Here is a 14398-nt window from a genome sequence, read left to right as displayed (position 1 = left end):
TTCCCCAATGATGGGTGTTGTCCCTGGGTGCTCGTATGCTCCACACCACTTCTCTGAGCCACAGCATCAGTATTACTCTGTGTGAAAGTGCGTACAGTACCTTTGGGGTTTTGAGTGCGAGGACCACCACGGTGAGCATTGAGGAACCTTTGTGCCAGCTTCGCCGCCTCCAGGCCTGATCTTGGCTCGTGCTCCTTCACCCACGTGCGTGCATCATAGGGCAGAACCCTGAGCAGCTGCTCGAGGATGACGATCTCGCCGATCTCCTCCTTTGTGTGATCCTTCGGCCGCACCCAACGATCGAAGAGATTCTTCAGCCGGTTATATGACTCTGTGGGCGACTCACCAGCAGGAACTGTAGCCGCCCGGAACCGTTGACGATATGTCTCAGCCGAGACGTCAAACTTTGCAAGAAGTGCCTCCCTCAGCTCAGAGTACTGCTCCGCCTGGTCCTCGTCCATGGCCAGATACGCCTCCAACGCCTGCCCTGTCAGCAGCGGTACCAGACGACAACTCCACTCCTCCTGAGGCCACCTCCATGTCTTAGCAAGACGCTCGAAACGTCGAAGATAACTCTCGATGTCCTCCCCTTGTTGAAAGACAGGTATCTTCGGCTCTGCCCGTTGTAACGGCTGATTGGGAGCAGGGAATCTCGGAGAGCCTACGTCAGGATCTGCATCATAATGACCCGTAACTCTCCGTGCTGCCGGGGTTGGTAGATCCATACGCAGACTTCCCATGTCCATCGATGACTGAGCAGGAAGTGCAGACTGCATTATGGTCTCCCGCAGACCTCGAAGCTCCAGCATGTGCCGCTCTTCCCTCCGCTCTTGTGCCTCCAAGAACTGGCGCATCAGAGTCACCATCCCATCATTAGCCTTAGACCCTGGTGAGACGGGCTTAGGTTGTGGTAAGTTGCGCTTTGGTGATGTACCGGAACGTTCAGTAGGCGACCCCTCGTCCTCCACTGACTCCGCAGCGTTCCAGGTCACATCCTCCTCCACTGCCTTCACCTTAGACCGTGCCCGGCCTTTATGCTTACGGGGAGCCATCCCACCGCTGCCACCAACTGTGATAAAGCGAACACCACCAGTTCGCTTTGAGACGTGGGTGCAAAGACAATGTATGTGTATGAAGGGTCCAAGTTTTGGATGCTAACAGAGGGGAAGAGTGGTGTGAAAACATGTCCATGTGCCATCAGAGTGTGCGTGCACTCACAGCTTCGACAGCCGGGGAAACGGGATGGATTATGAGAGGTAAGTGAATGCGATGTGTGTATGTGTGTGGTTGCCAGTAATGATTACCCAGCGGGGAGGGCTAGTTCTCCTCCGTCACAAAGACCCTGTAACCCATGATCTTATTGTACTGTTACAGCAGCAAAATGCGGTCCACACATACAGTACGATATAATGTTTACTCTTTTATTCAGCGTTTCATAACCAGCTATAGCTCCTGTCAGCACATAAGCATCAATGTTGTTATTGTTATCACAACAGTTACTGTCTGTGTTTTCAAATGCTTAAATCTTCTGTATGTGAACTTTGATTCATACCAAAATGCTTTTTTGCATATTTGTGTTTGACACATGAAAACGTCTCGGGTTACGTATGTAACCTTCGCTCCCTTAGAAGGGAACGAGACGCTGCGTCTCCCTTGTCATACTTCCTGCGTCTCTGTAACGTCGTCTTTGGCAATATTTCAGATAGCGATATACTTCCTGGCTCCCGCTTCACCCTGTCTTTGTCATTAAGCCTCATCAATGGCTGAGTTTGATATACACATTCACACGCACTTACCCCTGGAGGCGTCCCCAAAGTGTCACCGCAATGACACAGCGCGAGTTCCCAAAATGGAGCTACAAAAATGTACAGTATGTGGAAAATAATGTGTTTTTTAACCATAAACCACGCAAACACATTGTATTATACCAAATACACAAGATAACGTTGTTTTTAGCAATGAGATAGCTTACAATACTTTTGCTTTACTTTTTCAACTTTGGCTTGATCTCTTTCAGGCCTTGTAGGTGTTTTTTATGACTGAGAAGTTCTGCATTCAGAAATTGCATTTTCATCGCAAAAATGTCGAACTCTGGCCTATCATCTCAAACTGTTCCCGCTCAGGCTTGCACGCATAGAGTGCATAATTCTACGTGACTACGTTCGATTAATTCAGTACATTATTGAATTAATAAATACATTATCGAAATCGAATTAATTAAACTTGAAAAGTAACTCTCATTAAAAAATTAACGAGTATATAGTACATTTATAAAGTAATGCGTTAGTAATAAACAGCCATCCGCATTCTCAATTCTCAAATGACTTCAAAAATGTAAATGTCTTTTTATTCAACAGCCTTGTATTTTGACTGATGTTTACACACTTCAATAATTCAGCAACCCAGCGCTCTTTATCACAGACATCTGTTTCTGTGAACTAGACCAAACATTGCATAGGCTAAGTGTTAGCTTTAACTTTTGTTGTGATGACCCGCGCACCCTCACGCGTGCCCATTACAGCATTGTTTCGGCTTCTTGTTCACACAGAGGGTTTTTCGTGTATCTTACTAGGTCCTCTTTCCAGCAACCATCCCAGAAGATTTATGGGATGTGTTTGGGTTCACACAGAAGCTTGTCTGGCAATTTTATGGGTATTTTCTGGGACCAAAGGTCTGTGAATGGGGTTCATGAAAATGGGCCCCACTGGTGTAAACATTGTGCAATTTGACAAGTGAAATTAAAACACACAAAAAAGACAATTTATATATTTATGTGTTAAGTTTTTATAAAGTGCAACTGAATAAACTACAGTTCAGTTCTGATATTTGCACAAACTTTATTGCAGGAAAAGCAGTATACACACACAGTATCATTTAACATATTAATAAGGCTCTAGACGTATTTTTTAACTAGTTACTTTTTGTATAAGAAATACTTAAGAAATACATAAATGTATACTTGCCTAAACTTTATTTGTTATGTTTGTGCTAAGAAGCATTTTTTAAAATACTTCACTGGATTGCAGAATGACTATAAGACCCTTGAAGAGCTAAATATTGATCCTGCCTATAAAAACCTGTTGTTTATTGTTTTCTACGTAAAATCATCCGACATAATGTAAAGATCATTCTGTGAAAATTTTATCTTGATATTTTGATATTTATTAAATAAAATCATGTCAAAGATTGAAATCAAACTTTGATGCTCAAAATCTCATCATTAAATATGAGACTGGATTTCACAGACAAGATCACATTTTGACGAAAAGTCTCTTATCATGCAAATATTTATTTCAAGCGTTATATTTTTGCTTTTAAATCTGACTTGTAGGGTGACCATACATGCCATTCTTCCCGGACGCATCCCGTCCAGGATTTCGATGCGTCTTCAGGAAGTCGTATTTGTTGACCGCATACGCCATTCAGTTAAAAACATAAGATATACAATTCTTACCTTAAAATGTAACGGTTGCTTTTCTGTAATAATAATAATAATAATCCTCTATGATGTATGCGTTCGATAAATACAACTTCCGGAAGACAAACACAAAATCCTGGACGGGATGCGTCCGGGAAGAATGGCACGTATGGTCACCTTCAGGTGGATGTAACTATCATTATTTACAATCGTTTTTAAATAGTGTAATTTTTGTATTACTCAGGAATTCTTGTAATTCCTCCAGACTTCTTTCACTGATCATGGCTTTGCTGTTTTTATTTTCGTCTTCATTTGGAGCCCAGTAAGCTTTTGAGGACCATGAACTTGAGGTGCTGTTATAGCAGCAGAAAGTCATCCACATGTGTGATGGTATATTTACTCGGTTGTTTAGTGTAGTGTTACCTGGTACAGCTCCTGTCAAGACATGGGCCAAAACTTTATTTTGATTATTTTTGTCACGGCAGTGTTTACCCATCAGGTCGTTTGTCTCATCTTCCATCCTCTTCCAGCTGCCGCTATTAAAGTTGATCTTCTGTGGCACAATGTTGGTCAGTGTGAATGTAGAGCGAGCTGTGACTTCATCACTTGAATGACAGCTGGGAAACAAGTGACCGCGATTAACTTTATAGTTATTATTGATGTAATCTTCATCTGTAGCTTGATTTTCATATGAGATTTTCACGTTCATCTCATCACTGGTGAGAAGTTCAAGCTACAGAAGAAATATTCAAAAGAGAAATTAAACAATCAAACAACAAAAAGACTGAATTAAAGCTAAAGTAATCATTTTTATTTACTGTTAACTTTTTCTTATACAATAATTCATACAGGATGCATAGATAAATAATTTTAAGGAATAAATTAGTAAAACAAACTAGTATGAAGATTACCTGAGGCTCAATCATCCATTTCATATGTGGTCTCTTGAAACTCCTTTTCTCAGTGAATCTGTAAGCGGAGAAAACTGGAATCCTGTTTGTTGTGTCGTAGAGCGTCGCAAATCTGTAGTACTTCTTATATTTTTGACAGATTGTTTTATATCGATCATTCATGGAGCGTGAATTCTCCAGAATGCCAGGAATCACTGGAGGCTCTCCTTCATAAAAAAACTGACTACACTTACTGAAGTTGATAACTTTAGAGATGACGGATGGACAGATGAGCAGTAACAGCACTGAGACGTTCATGATAAACAACATCTTCATCTGAACTCAAACAGAAAGCAGAAATAAAGCACAAATTTCCCTCTCTCAACTCTTAAACACTTCATCAGTGAACACAAATAGTGTTTAACACCGCCTACCCACACGCTAAAAACATGTGACCTCTCACCACACAGCTTTTCTAAGTATTGATGTTTGCATTTGTATTTTTTTAATCATTTATTTACACATACTTGGTCTGTAATGGAAACACATTTGCTGAATAAATTCTGATGAAGCGAACATTAAACCCACTTTATCAGCTGATGTTAGGCTTGTTTGACTTCATGTGGCGCCGCCATCAAAATGAAATCATACAGTGGCTGTTTTTCATTCTGAAGGCTTGAAGAAATGAAGTCAAACAAATTTGTTGTCTTTCTCATACATGTGGCTCAACGTCGTCAAAATGCTGCTAATGCCTGTATCAGAAATTTTGTATTTCTACTTTTGTGCACAGCACATCAGTTTGAGAATTACAAGCTGCACTGCTAGTAAATCTATAACTTGCCAAATCGTAGCTAAATGCAGTCCTGTCCCCATTTTCTAAGCGTGCCTTGTATTATTTACTGTTGATTACTACCATCATTCTCTTGAACAACTTTATGGAATTCTTTTTGTCAAACTTTGAAAATATTCGCTTCACGTTTGGATGAAATCCCACCTAGTTTTCAGAATATGACAATAATTCTTTCCTATTCATAGAAGTGTTTGGGAACATTTATACATAACTCTGTAGAACTGCTAAGTTGTTATCTCAAGCTTAATAAGATTGTTTGTATAATGATTTGGTGCCCATAGTGTTCATTTTTAGACATTAATGGTCCCGTTTTTTCTATGTTTTTGAAGCTATGATGGTGATGGTGTTTTTACATTGCTCAATATAACATGTGTTCATGTTTCACATGTAAAAAACGCAGTATTTTCCCACACAATTTACTTAGCTGTACACGCAAAAAAAATGTGTGCTAAAAAGCACCAAAAGCTCATAAGGGGAACCATTTTTAGTGCTATATAGCACCTATGAAGAACCATCCGTGGATGATATAGCACCACTATAGCACCAGATATGGTTCTATATAGCACAATATGGTTCTACACAGGTGCTGCATAGGTGCTATATGGCACTTAAAATGGTTCCCTTATGATTACGAGCCAGTGAACCATTTTTTATGCTATTAAGCACTGTTTGTTTGATGTCTTCCTTGTTCTATGAAGTCCCTCCTTCAGAAATAAGAAAAGAGTTCTGATTGTGTAGTTTGTTGTGTGTTGTTATTAAACAGTACTTCCGCGGAGGTTTGAATAATAGCAACCAACGCACACAAGCGCCTCCAAAGCGCCCTCAAGCGGTCATTTTTAGAACTGCGCCTGGCGTGTGAAGCTTCGGTGGATTTTATTTATCCTAAAAAGATTATAGAAATTAATGGGCTAATGTAATGTTCACTGCATAGGACTTTTCCGTTTCGTTTTTACTTGTATTTTGAATTAGGCATTGAATTGTGTTGTGTTTTAGAAGTGAAGAAAATGTCCTAAAATTAACTAACCCTGGGAATTTTTTCTTGCAATGAATATTTGAATAAGATATTCTTAACTATAATATAATTGTTTATAAACTGTAATTTATTGTAATAGTATGATTTTGCTTCAATATTTGATTACTGTTTTATAATAAACTTTAATTCGGTTTTTAAAATGTAATATACATTTTAAATATGTGATTGCATTTAGGTCCAAAATTGATAATTGGATGAAATACAGCCAAAGTCCAATAGATGGCGCTGAAGTGCGATTTATTATATACTGCTATCCTGACATGAATGTGTGAAATTGATTGAATCATAAACTCTGACAATAGGGTACTCGCACCTCAGTGCTCTGGCCCTAAATATCACTCTGTTTAAGACAGATTGTACAGATGAAGGTGTGTGTCGTTTTAAACCTCATTTCTTTCTTTGTTTTTAACAATCATGTATTTTTACGGTGATGTTTGTGAATTATAATAATTATATAGCAATGCACTTGATGATTTGAGATGATTTGCCCTTAACCATGATTTAACTAGTTAGAGGAGTTTTTCAGAGGTGGTTTTAGGTAGAGAGACTCTTGAACCCATCTATACCATCAGCTATCCACAGACAGGTGCACATTTGTAATTAACAGTGTTAATGTTGATTTACATTACCAACCATTGATTAGTTATGGAGCATAACATGAAGGTAACTGTAGGTGATTCAGTAGAAGGCAGAGTTTTTTATGATGCATCTCTAGTATTTAGGATTTAACTAGCCTGTTAAAACCTAATACTTAAACAATTTGAATACAAATCTGTACATTATATCCCTTAACCCTCACCATACCCTACAGATTTTTTTTCCAAATAAATAAGCTGTTGTTCTCAAAGGAATCAAAACGCACACACACACACACACACACACCAGTATATTAATTTGCAAGCTTTATTGAAGATGGCAGTTACATACTTTTTTTTTTGCATTTTCTAATAAACATTTGCTCGTAGTAAGATTGTCAAAATCACTAAGGAAAAAAACTAAGTGTGTAATCCTTTAAACAGAGTAAACAATCAATTATATGTTATTCTGAATCCTCAGCCATCCGCTCTTATCTGCACTGATCTGAACGAAGGCGGCAGTTTGTTAGATTTTTTTCCACAATTGTTGTTAAACAGCTTGATGTTTCTCCCCAGTTGTTCATTGAGGAAGTTCTGTAAGTCCTCCAGGCTATGGAGCCTGATGTTGATCAGATCATTATTATGTGTGTTTTCAGCCCAGTATGTTTGAGAGACCCAGACTGTTTCTGAACTATTATAGCAGCAAAATGCCGTCCACATGTGTGATGGAATCTTCACTACTTTTAAATTCTCACCACCAGGTACAGCTCCTGTCAGCACATAGGCAACGATGTTGTTATTTTCATCACGACAGTTTCTGTCCATGTTTTCCTTAATTTCTTGTTCCACAAGACTCCAAAGTCCTTCTCTGAAGCGTAGTTTCAGTGGCACACTGTTGGTCAGTGTTAATGTAGATTCAGCGGTTTCTCTATCAGCTGTGTGATTCATAGGAAATAAAGTCCCGGGGATGTAGGCTTGTTCAGTTTTGTTTATCCAGTAGTTAATTCTAGCTTGTTTGGTGAATGGTTTACACATTTCATCACCTGAAGGTTCAAGCTACAAAAGAAAAAACAATAAAGAAGGCAGGGTTTATAAAATAATATTCCACACAAAAACATCTTTATCTAATATAAATCATCAAATGGAAACAAACCTCCGACTCAATCATCCAAGGAATCTGTGGTCTTTCGAAATTGTTTGCCCCGATGTATTTGTAAGCAGAGAAAACAGGAATCTTCTCTCTTGTGTCGTAAAGTGTCGCAAATCTGATCTCATTCTCATATTTTTGACAGATTATTTTGTAAGTATCATTCAGTGCGACTGAATTCATCAGAATCCCAGGAATAACTGGAGGCTTTTCATCAAAGAAGAAGTCACCGCATGTAGTAATGTTTTCTTCAAGTTTACCGACGATGCCTGGAAAACTCAGTGCCGGCAGCACAAAGACGATGCTTGCCAGAAACAGCCGCATTCTCAATGTGTTCACGCTAGTCACAAAGCTAAAATGACAATAGAAACACAAATGTCTCGCAATGATAACAGAACAAGACTGATGTTTCTTCTCTACACACTTAAATAGTTTAGCAGCACAGATAGTCCCCTTTAACACACACACACACACACACACACACACACACACACACACACACACACACACACACACACACACACACACACACACACACACACACACACACACACACACACACACACACACCTATTCCTGTAAACTCTGCTGGCCAAACTTGTAGGTAGAGTGTTAAGTTTTTTTTCACACTTCTTTATTAGCACACGTCTGTACTACAACACATTTATTTTGCACCTTGAATACAAATGAACTTTGCGGTTGTTGACTGTTAATTTTGGACTCCTCACAAAGGTATTGATGGTTTTCTAATACTTTTATTAGCAGAGTAGTTAGTTTTGTTAAAGTCAGTGTTAAACATGGTTTTACATGACTGTATTTTTCTTACTAACATTTTTCAGAACTTCAAAAATACTTTCAAAAATATACCTGCAAGCAGTAATGTAGGGCCAGGCATATGCTTTAAAACAGTGTTTCTCAAACTTTTTCAGCCCAAGGACCACTTTATTCAATTCAATAAAATTTTATTTATATAGCGCTTTTCACAAAAGTCAATTGTTTCAAAGCAGCTTTACATAAATAGAAGCAGTGAAAAGCACAGAAAAACGACAGATAGCACAACAAAATACATGATAGCATGAGCAGTTAAATTTGCTGCGGCTATGACTCAATATTATAAGTGCACGTATTACTAAAGCAACGTCTAGAAGAGGAAGCTAGGTAAAGCCCAAAAAGGCTGCCTCCCCGGGGTGAAAACCCCCCCAGGGGCCCAATGCGAGGGTATATATGGTAAATAAGGGTCACCTTCCGATCTTTCAGAGAAAATGAAACCTGACGACCCGTTTGACTAAGGCCTAAAGCCCCACTGTCGTCGTTAATGCAGGTTCAGTGGCAAACGGGTCTATATTGTATACGATTTACAGGACCAGAAGAAAACGCATTATCTTCGAATTTTTTTCTGAGGACCACCTAACAGAAACCGACTCTAACACGCCCCCCCAAAAAACAACCAAATATGAAGGATAAGCTAAATTTAAGTTTAATATGCAACTGTTTCAAGTCAAAAACTAATTTTTTTAACACAAATGCAATGCTATGTTCAGAAATTATTATACAGTATGAATTTTATTTCATTAGAAAAAGTAAATGTAAAATGTGTTGCAGCTTAATATGAACAACAAACTGCACATACTGAAAAACTGCAATTAAACATACTATAACAGCATAGGTCCCACTTAATGTCATTCCAAAAAGCCATTAGTTTAAAACTGAGGTGGTGGGTATATGAAGTCTATGGTTGTAACTATGGTAACAATAAAATGCTGAAAAAATTTTTTCCCCTTAAATGTCCAAAATCACTGAAATTACAGGGATTTTACACATGAAACAAAAACTAGTACATTACAAAACTAAGATCTGTGGATTTTAGCTGCTTTCAGTTGACGCTTGATCTTTTCTTTTGGCTCATCTTTGCTTTAGCCACCAATCCATTTTTACGTTATTAAAAAAATCTACTTAAATAAGTGACTATTGTATAAACACTTGCCTAGTTTAGGTCATCTTTTGGCGGACCACTGGGGGGGTTTGGCGGACCACTAGTGGTCCGCGGACCACACTTTGAGAATTTCTGCTTTAAAATAATGAACAGAATGTTGGAAAATGACAAATGGGATATCGTTGCATAAACGATTTTGGCATAAACCAGGGACACAAAATTTATTTCAGACAATGTATTCAGAAGTTACAAGTGTTTTATAAAATGTTACAGCTATAGGGGGCGCTGCCTTCACACTTTCCAGGTACCTTAAGGGGGGTCACACGCTGGCCGCACAGCTCAGCGCCTCGTCGAGTCGCGTCTAGGACAACTCCGAGCGAGGTATCGTAAACCGGAATGCACATTAAATAGCACAAGCTTTGTCAGAAAGCGTCTACTTCAAAAATGCTAAATATACATAAGCAGCCAATGTTAATCATTAAATAACATCATATTTGTCCAAAATCAATAATGTTAAATTATGGCTGCTGCGGCAGCTTTCCTAGGCAGGAAGGCATCAAGGCATGTCCAAATTCAATGTTAGGTTTACTTCCTGTATCTTAAGATACCTCCATTGTCTTGTCCCACAATTCTATGCGTGGACGTACAATGAGAATGTGATTGGTCGAGCCTGGTCGAGTTCGAAAAACAAAATGGCAGCCAAGGAAGCGACGGGAGCACAAATTTAGTGCAAATAAATGTATATTTTCACTTTTTACACCTTTTAATTGCATTTCTAGCGAGAAACTAGTATTGTAGTTTTCAAATATGTGATTAGTTATCACAAAGGCGCTCTCTGTTTATATTTCAAACATGCTGCCTTTGAAGTGTGTCCGAAAGCCTCTCTCTAAGCTGCCTTCATGCCTCCGAAGTCATTGCCTCATGAGGCAGCGAGGCAACAAGTCAGCTGCCTTGAGTTTTCAGACACATTCTATGTGAGTGGCGCTATGTGGTGCTACAGGGATTTGAGTAACTTCCGGAGTCGTAGCTGGGCATCACAGACAGGCGCCGTTGTGCGTAAACTCATAGAAAGCAACGTGTTCGAGTTTTTTAGAACGGCACGGCGCTGAGCTGCACGGCCGGAGTGCGAACCCCCCCCCCCTTAGGCTATATGCTGATGCTATCTATCGATTTTTGCGCCGACACCTCATATAGCCCCCACACTTCGGTGCTTGGGCACTAATAAGTGATGGTTTGTTTTACCCAGGGTTGGGTCACTATTGGACATAACAACAACCCAGCAGTTGGGTCATCAAAGCTTTCTAGAGTTTTATTTTAGGTTATAATGTCCTTAAGAATATATATTTGCAGTTTAAGTACCAAAAACAATCACTATATATTTTTACAGCTCCTCTTTCATGAACTCTGTGAAAAACAGGTCGTTCTGGCCTGTAATAAGTAATATTCATGAGCCTCTCTTCTGATAGGCCTGTTGTTTTATGAGTGAAATACGCAGTTGAAATAACGTTATCAATGGAAGTAGGTCTGAAACGATTCATCGTGTTACTCGATTAACTCGATTCAAAAAATTCCTTGAGGCAAAAATTCTGCCTCGAAGCCTCGTTAAATTATGACGCACACTACACACGCGCCGAGATCTGATTTACACGGACCGTTGTTCAATGTTCGGGAAGCACATCATAGTGCATAGTACATTTTGAATTTAGTTGGCGCGATGGCGGAGAGTAAATATGTCCATAAACGGCAGAGAGAGAATGTCTAAAGTTTGGGATCATTACATTATCATTACATTACATTCAGCATCTGAACCGAAAACCAAATGCAGCTTTCTACTGAAATGAATTTCTGCTGTACCAAAATGCAATGAAGCAACTGAACGTCTGACTGTGCTGTCACTCTTCCTCACGCACAGCACGCGTGCACACACACACACACACACACACACACACACACACACACACACACACACACAGGTGCACGTGCGTGCACACACACAGGTTGTTACCATAGCAAATAGGCTCACCCCAGAAATTATATATTATTTGTTAGTAGCCTAATGGTAAATGCTGCAGGTGTAGAAATGTACATAAACCAGATATTTACTTTGATGTAAGGGCTAGATTACAGTATGAAACCTGTTGTGCATATTAATAAATTAAAGTGCTTAATTGTTGGCACTGGCACTTTTAAACACTAAATGCGTAAAAAGTGAAAAAAATAGGCTTATTTTTTGGAGCGAAATGCCAATACCTCTGTTTTTTTTTAGAAATAAAAGCCAAATGCTTGAACACTTTACAGCCACATCATTTTCGTTATGCATTATTTGTTTTGGTTGTTTAAAACACAAACAAAATTTGTATCAGATTATTCGATTAATCGATCGATTCAGTGCTAGATTAATCGATTAAAAAAAGAATCGATAGCTGCAGCCCTAAATGGAAGTACACTAAATGTTAAGTTAGTAAACCGTGACAGAGAGACAAAGAGATTTACGAGATTTTAACCTTACCATGTTTAACTCAATAAACAAACAGACACCACAGGGCAAATCGATGTCACTCGCATGCACGAGCAATCACAGAGTGTGAATAATCAAAGACGTGATCAGAGAGAATCGCAGATGAGTCGCTGACACCCCGTGAGATATTTTGCATGCTTAATATCTGGACCTGTCGGCGATTCAAAATCATGCCGTGTATAATGTGTTTTGACTAAAAAATAACATCGGCGATGACCTACAGCCAATGAAAGAGCAACATACAGGGCAGCTGGAAGTTCGGGGAGGAGTCTCTCCAACCATTTCCTCCTTCATTATATTTATTTCTATTTATTCACATGCATTTTCTATGCTAAGCTTTTTGCAGGCTACCATTTTAAAAAATTATCCCAGTCTAACGTGAGAACTCCGGTCTTGCACGCGTGACCTTGCGTTGTTTCCTTGGTGTCACTTCTCGCGTGCACTTGGTTGTGAGACGTAGTTTGTGGACCGGGACAAAGGCCCAATCCCATTTTTCTGTCTTACCCCTTACCCCTACCCCTTAATTTTGCACGTTCACATGACTGTAAAGCCCAATTGGAATAGCTCTTACTCTTACATGAAAACTGTAAACTACGTGCAAAACTAAGGGGTAGGGGTAAGGGGAAAGGGTAAGAAAGAGAAATGGGATTGGGCCAAAGTTGTCGGCGATTCTTCCTACGATAAAGTCAGGCAATGTGAAAACCCTTTCGCCAATCCGTCATGCAGTCTGAAAGCAGGCGGTGATATAACTAAAATCGTAAAGCCACCTTGGTCCATCAGAGGCCTAACAAAAGTGACGTCGCAAGGGAAAAACCCCGGTTTTACTAGCTGTGTCCAAAACCGCTCCCTGTCCACTATATAGTGCATTATATAGGGTGTCGGACATTTTGTAGTGGTGTCCGAAACCTGAGTGAACAACTTCGTTCCCTACATTCGTTCACTACTTTTTACCCACAATGCACTCTGATTTTGAGGGTACATTCGATGTACACTCACTCACTCATATAAAAAAGTCACGGTTATAAAAATACCTGTGTCTGTGTGGACAAGGTCACAGACAGATGACTTACTGATTTCTCCTGTGTTTATATGAAAATCTGATTTATTCACTTATGTTTTATTTGAACTAGATTAAAATTTTTCTCATGACCCCAAATGTGCCATGATTAATGTTATTTATTGATGTTTATGCGAACAAAAGTGCACTTATATGTAAAATAATTTTTAAATAAAAACATTTAATGGTTAGATAATGGATTGAGTTACTGGGATCTGTTGGTACTGTATGGGAAACCAGTAGAAAATCTGTGGTAGTGTCATAGTGATGTTAAATTTTCATATCATTTCATCTCTAGTTTGTACTTGTTTGTTTGGACTCATGCTGTTGATGATCGTGTCACTACTATTGCATTTTAATGCTGCTTTTGCCACCTTATGACAATGGATTTAGACTTCAAATTAGGTAGTCTGTCATCAATGACAGCTCATTGGATGGAAAATGCCCTTCCCTTTCCAGAATTTTTATACCGCATACTGCAAAAATATCATTTAAATATCATTAAATATTCTGAGACTGTTTTGCCCTCCCCTAGTGAGCAGTTTGTGGCCTTATCTACTGTTTGTATGGTTAGCCTGATAAAGTTAGGCCTAAGGGGCCAGTTTCTCTGATTCAGCCCCAAGCCTACATGATTTTGACACCCCTGGCTTAAAGTTAAGTTAAATCTTTATTCAGTTTGTAAAGTATCCGCACTGCGATTTGTTTTTTAACAGACTAATATTCATTTTTAAAAGGATAGAACAGACTTGATAGATTTTGGTAAAGCTTTGATTTGGAATTGAATGTTTTCACAACATTTGAAATGAGGAAAAAATTTATTTCACTTCTGTTTGTACAGTGCTATTTCTTTTTAAACACAACTCTAAAGTATATTATTTTCAGAATGATGTCACATCTTTATGCCAATAAGTGATAGGAGTCAGATTTTTGCACAAACTTTATTGCAGAAAAAGCAGTATACACACAATCATATTTAT

The 14398-nt window shown here is 38.9% G+C and overlaps 2 protein-coding genes across 2 annotated transcripts; both read right to left on the bottom strand.

The window, feature by feature from the left end:
* Window positions 1-3497: 3497 nt before the first annotated feature.
* Window positions 3498-4647, bottom strand: LOC135771434 (endonuclease domain-containing 1 protein-like). The gene is made up of 2 exons (XM_065281678.2): window positions 4330-4647; window positions 3498-4151 (listed from the first exon to the last, which is right to left on the bottom strand). The coding sequence occupies exons 1-2, from the start codon at window positions 4642-4644 to the stop codon at window positions 3618-3620; spliced, it is 849 nt and encodes a 282-aa protein (XP_065137750.1). The 5' UTR covers window positions 4645-4647; the 3' UTR covers window positions 3498-3617.
* Window positions 4648-7082: 2435 nt separating this feature from the next.
* On the bottom strand, window positions 7083-8357 carry LOC135771443 (endonuclease domain-containing 1 protein-like). The gene is made up of 2 exons (XM_065281689.2): window positions 7920-8357; window positions 7083-7822 (listed from the first exon to the last, which is right to left on the bottom strand). Exons 1-2 carry the CDS (start codon window positions 8235-8237, stop codon window positions 7244-7246), a joined length of 897 nt encoding a protein of 298 aa, XP_065137761.1. The 5' UTR covers window positions 8238-8357; the 3' UTR covers window positions 7083-7243.
* Window positions 8358-14398: the final 6041 nt, after the last annotated feature.

This window comes from Paramisgurnus dabryanus, chromosome 19 (genome assembly GCF_030506205.2).
Source record: "Paramisgurnus dabryanus chromosome 19, PD_genome_1.1, whole genome shotgun sequence".
Lineage (NCBI taxonomy): Eukaryota > Metazoa > Chordata > Actinopteri > Cypriniformes > Cobitidae > Paramisgurnus > Paramisgurnus dabryanus.
This window is presented reverse-complemented; position numbering and strand designations above follow the sequence as displayed.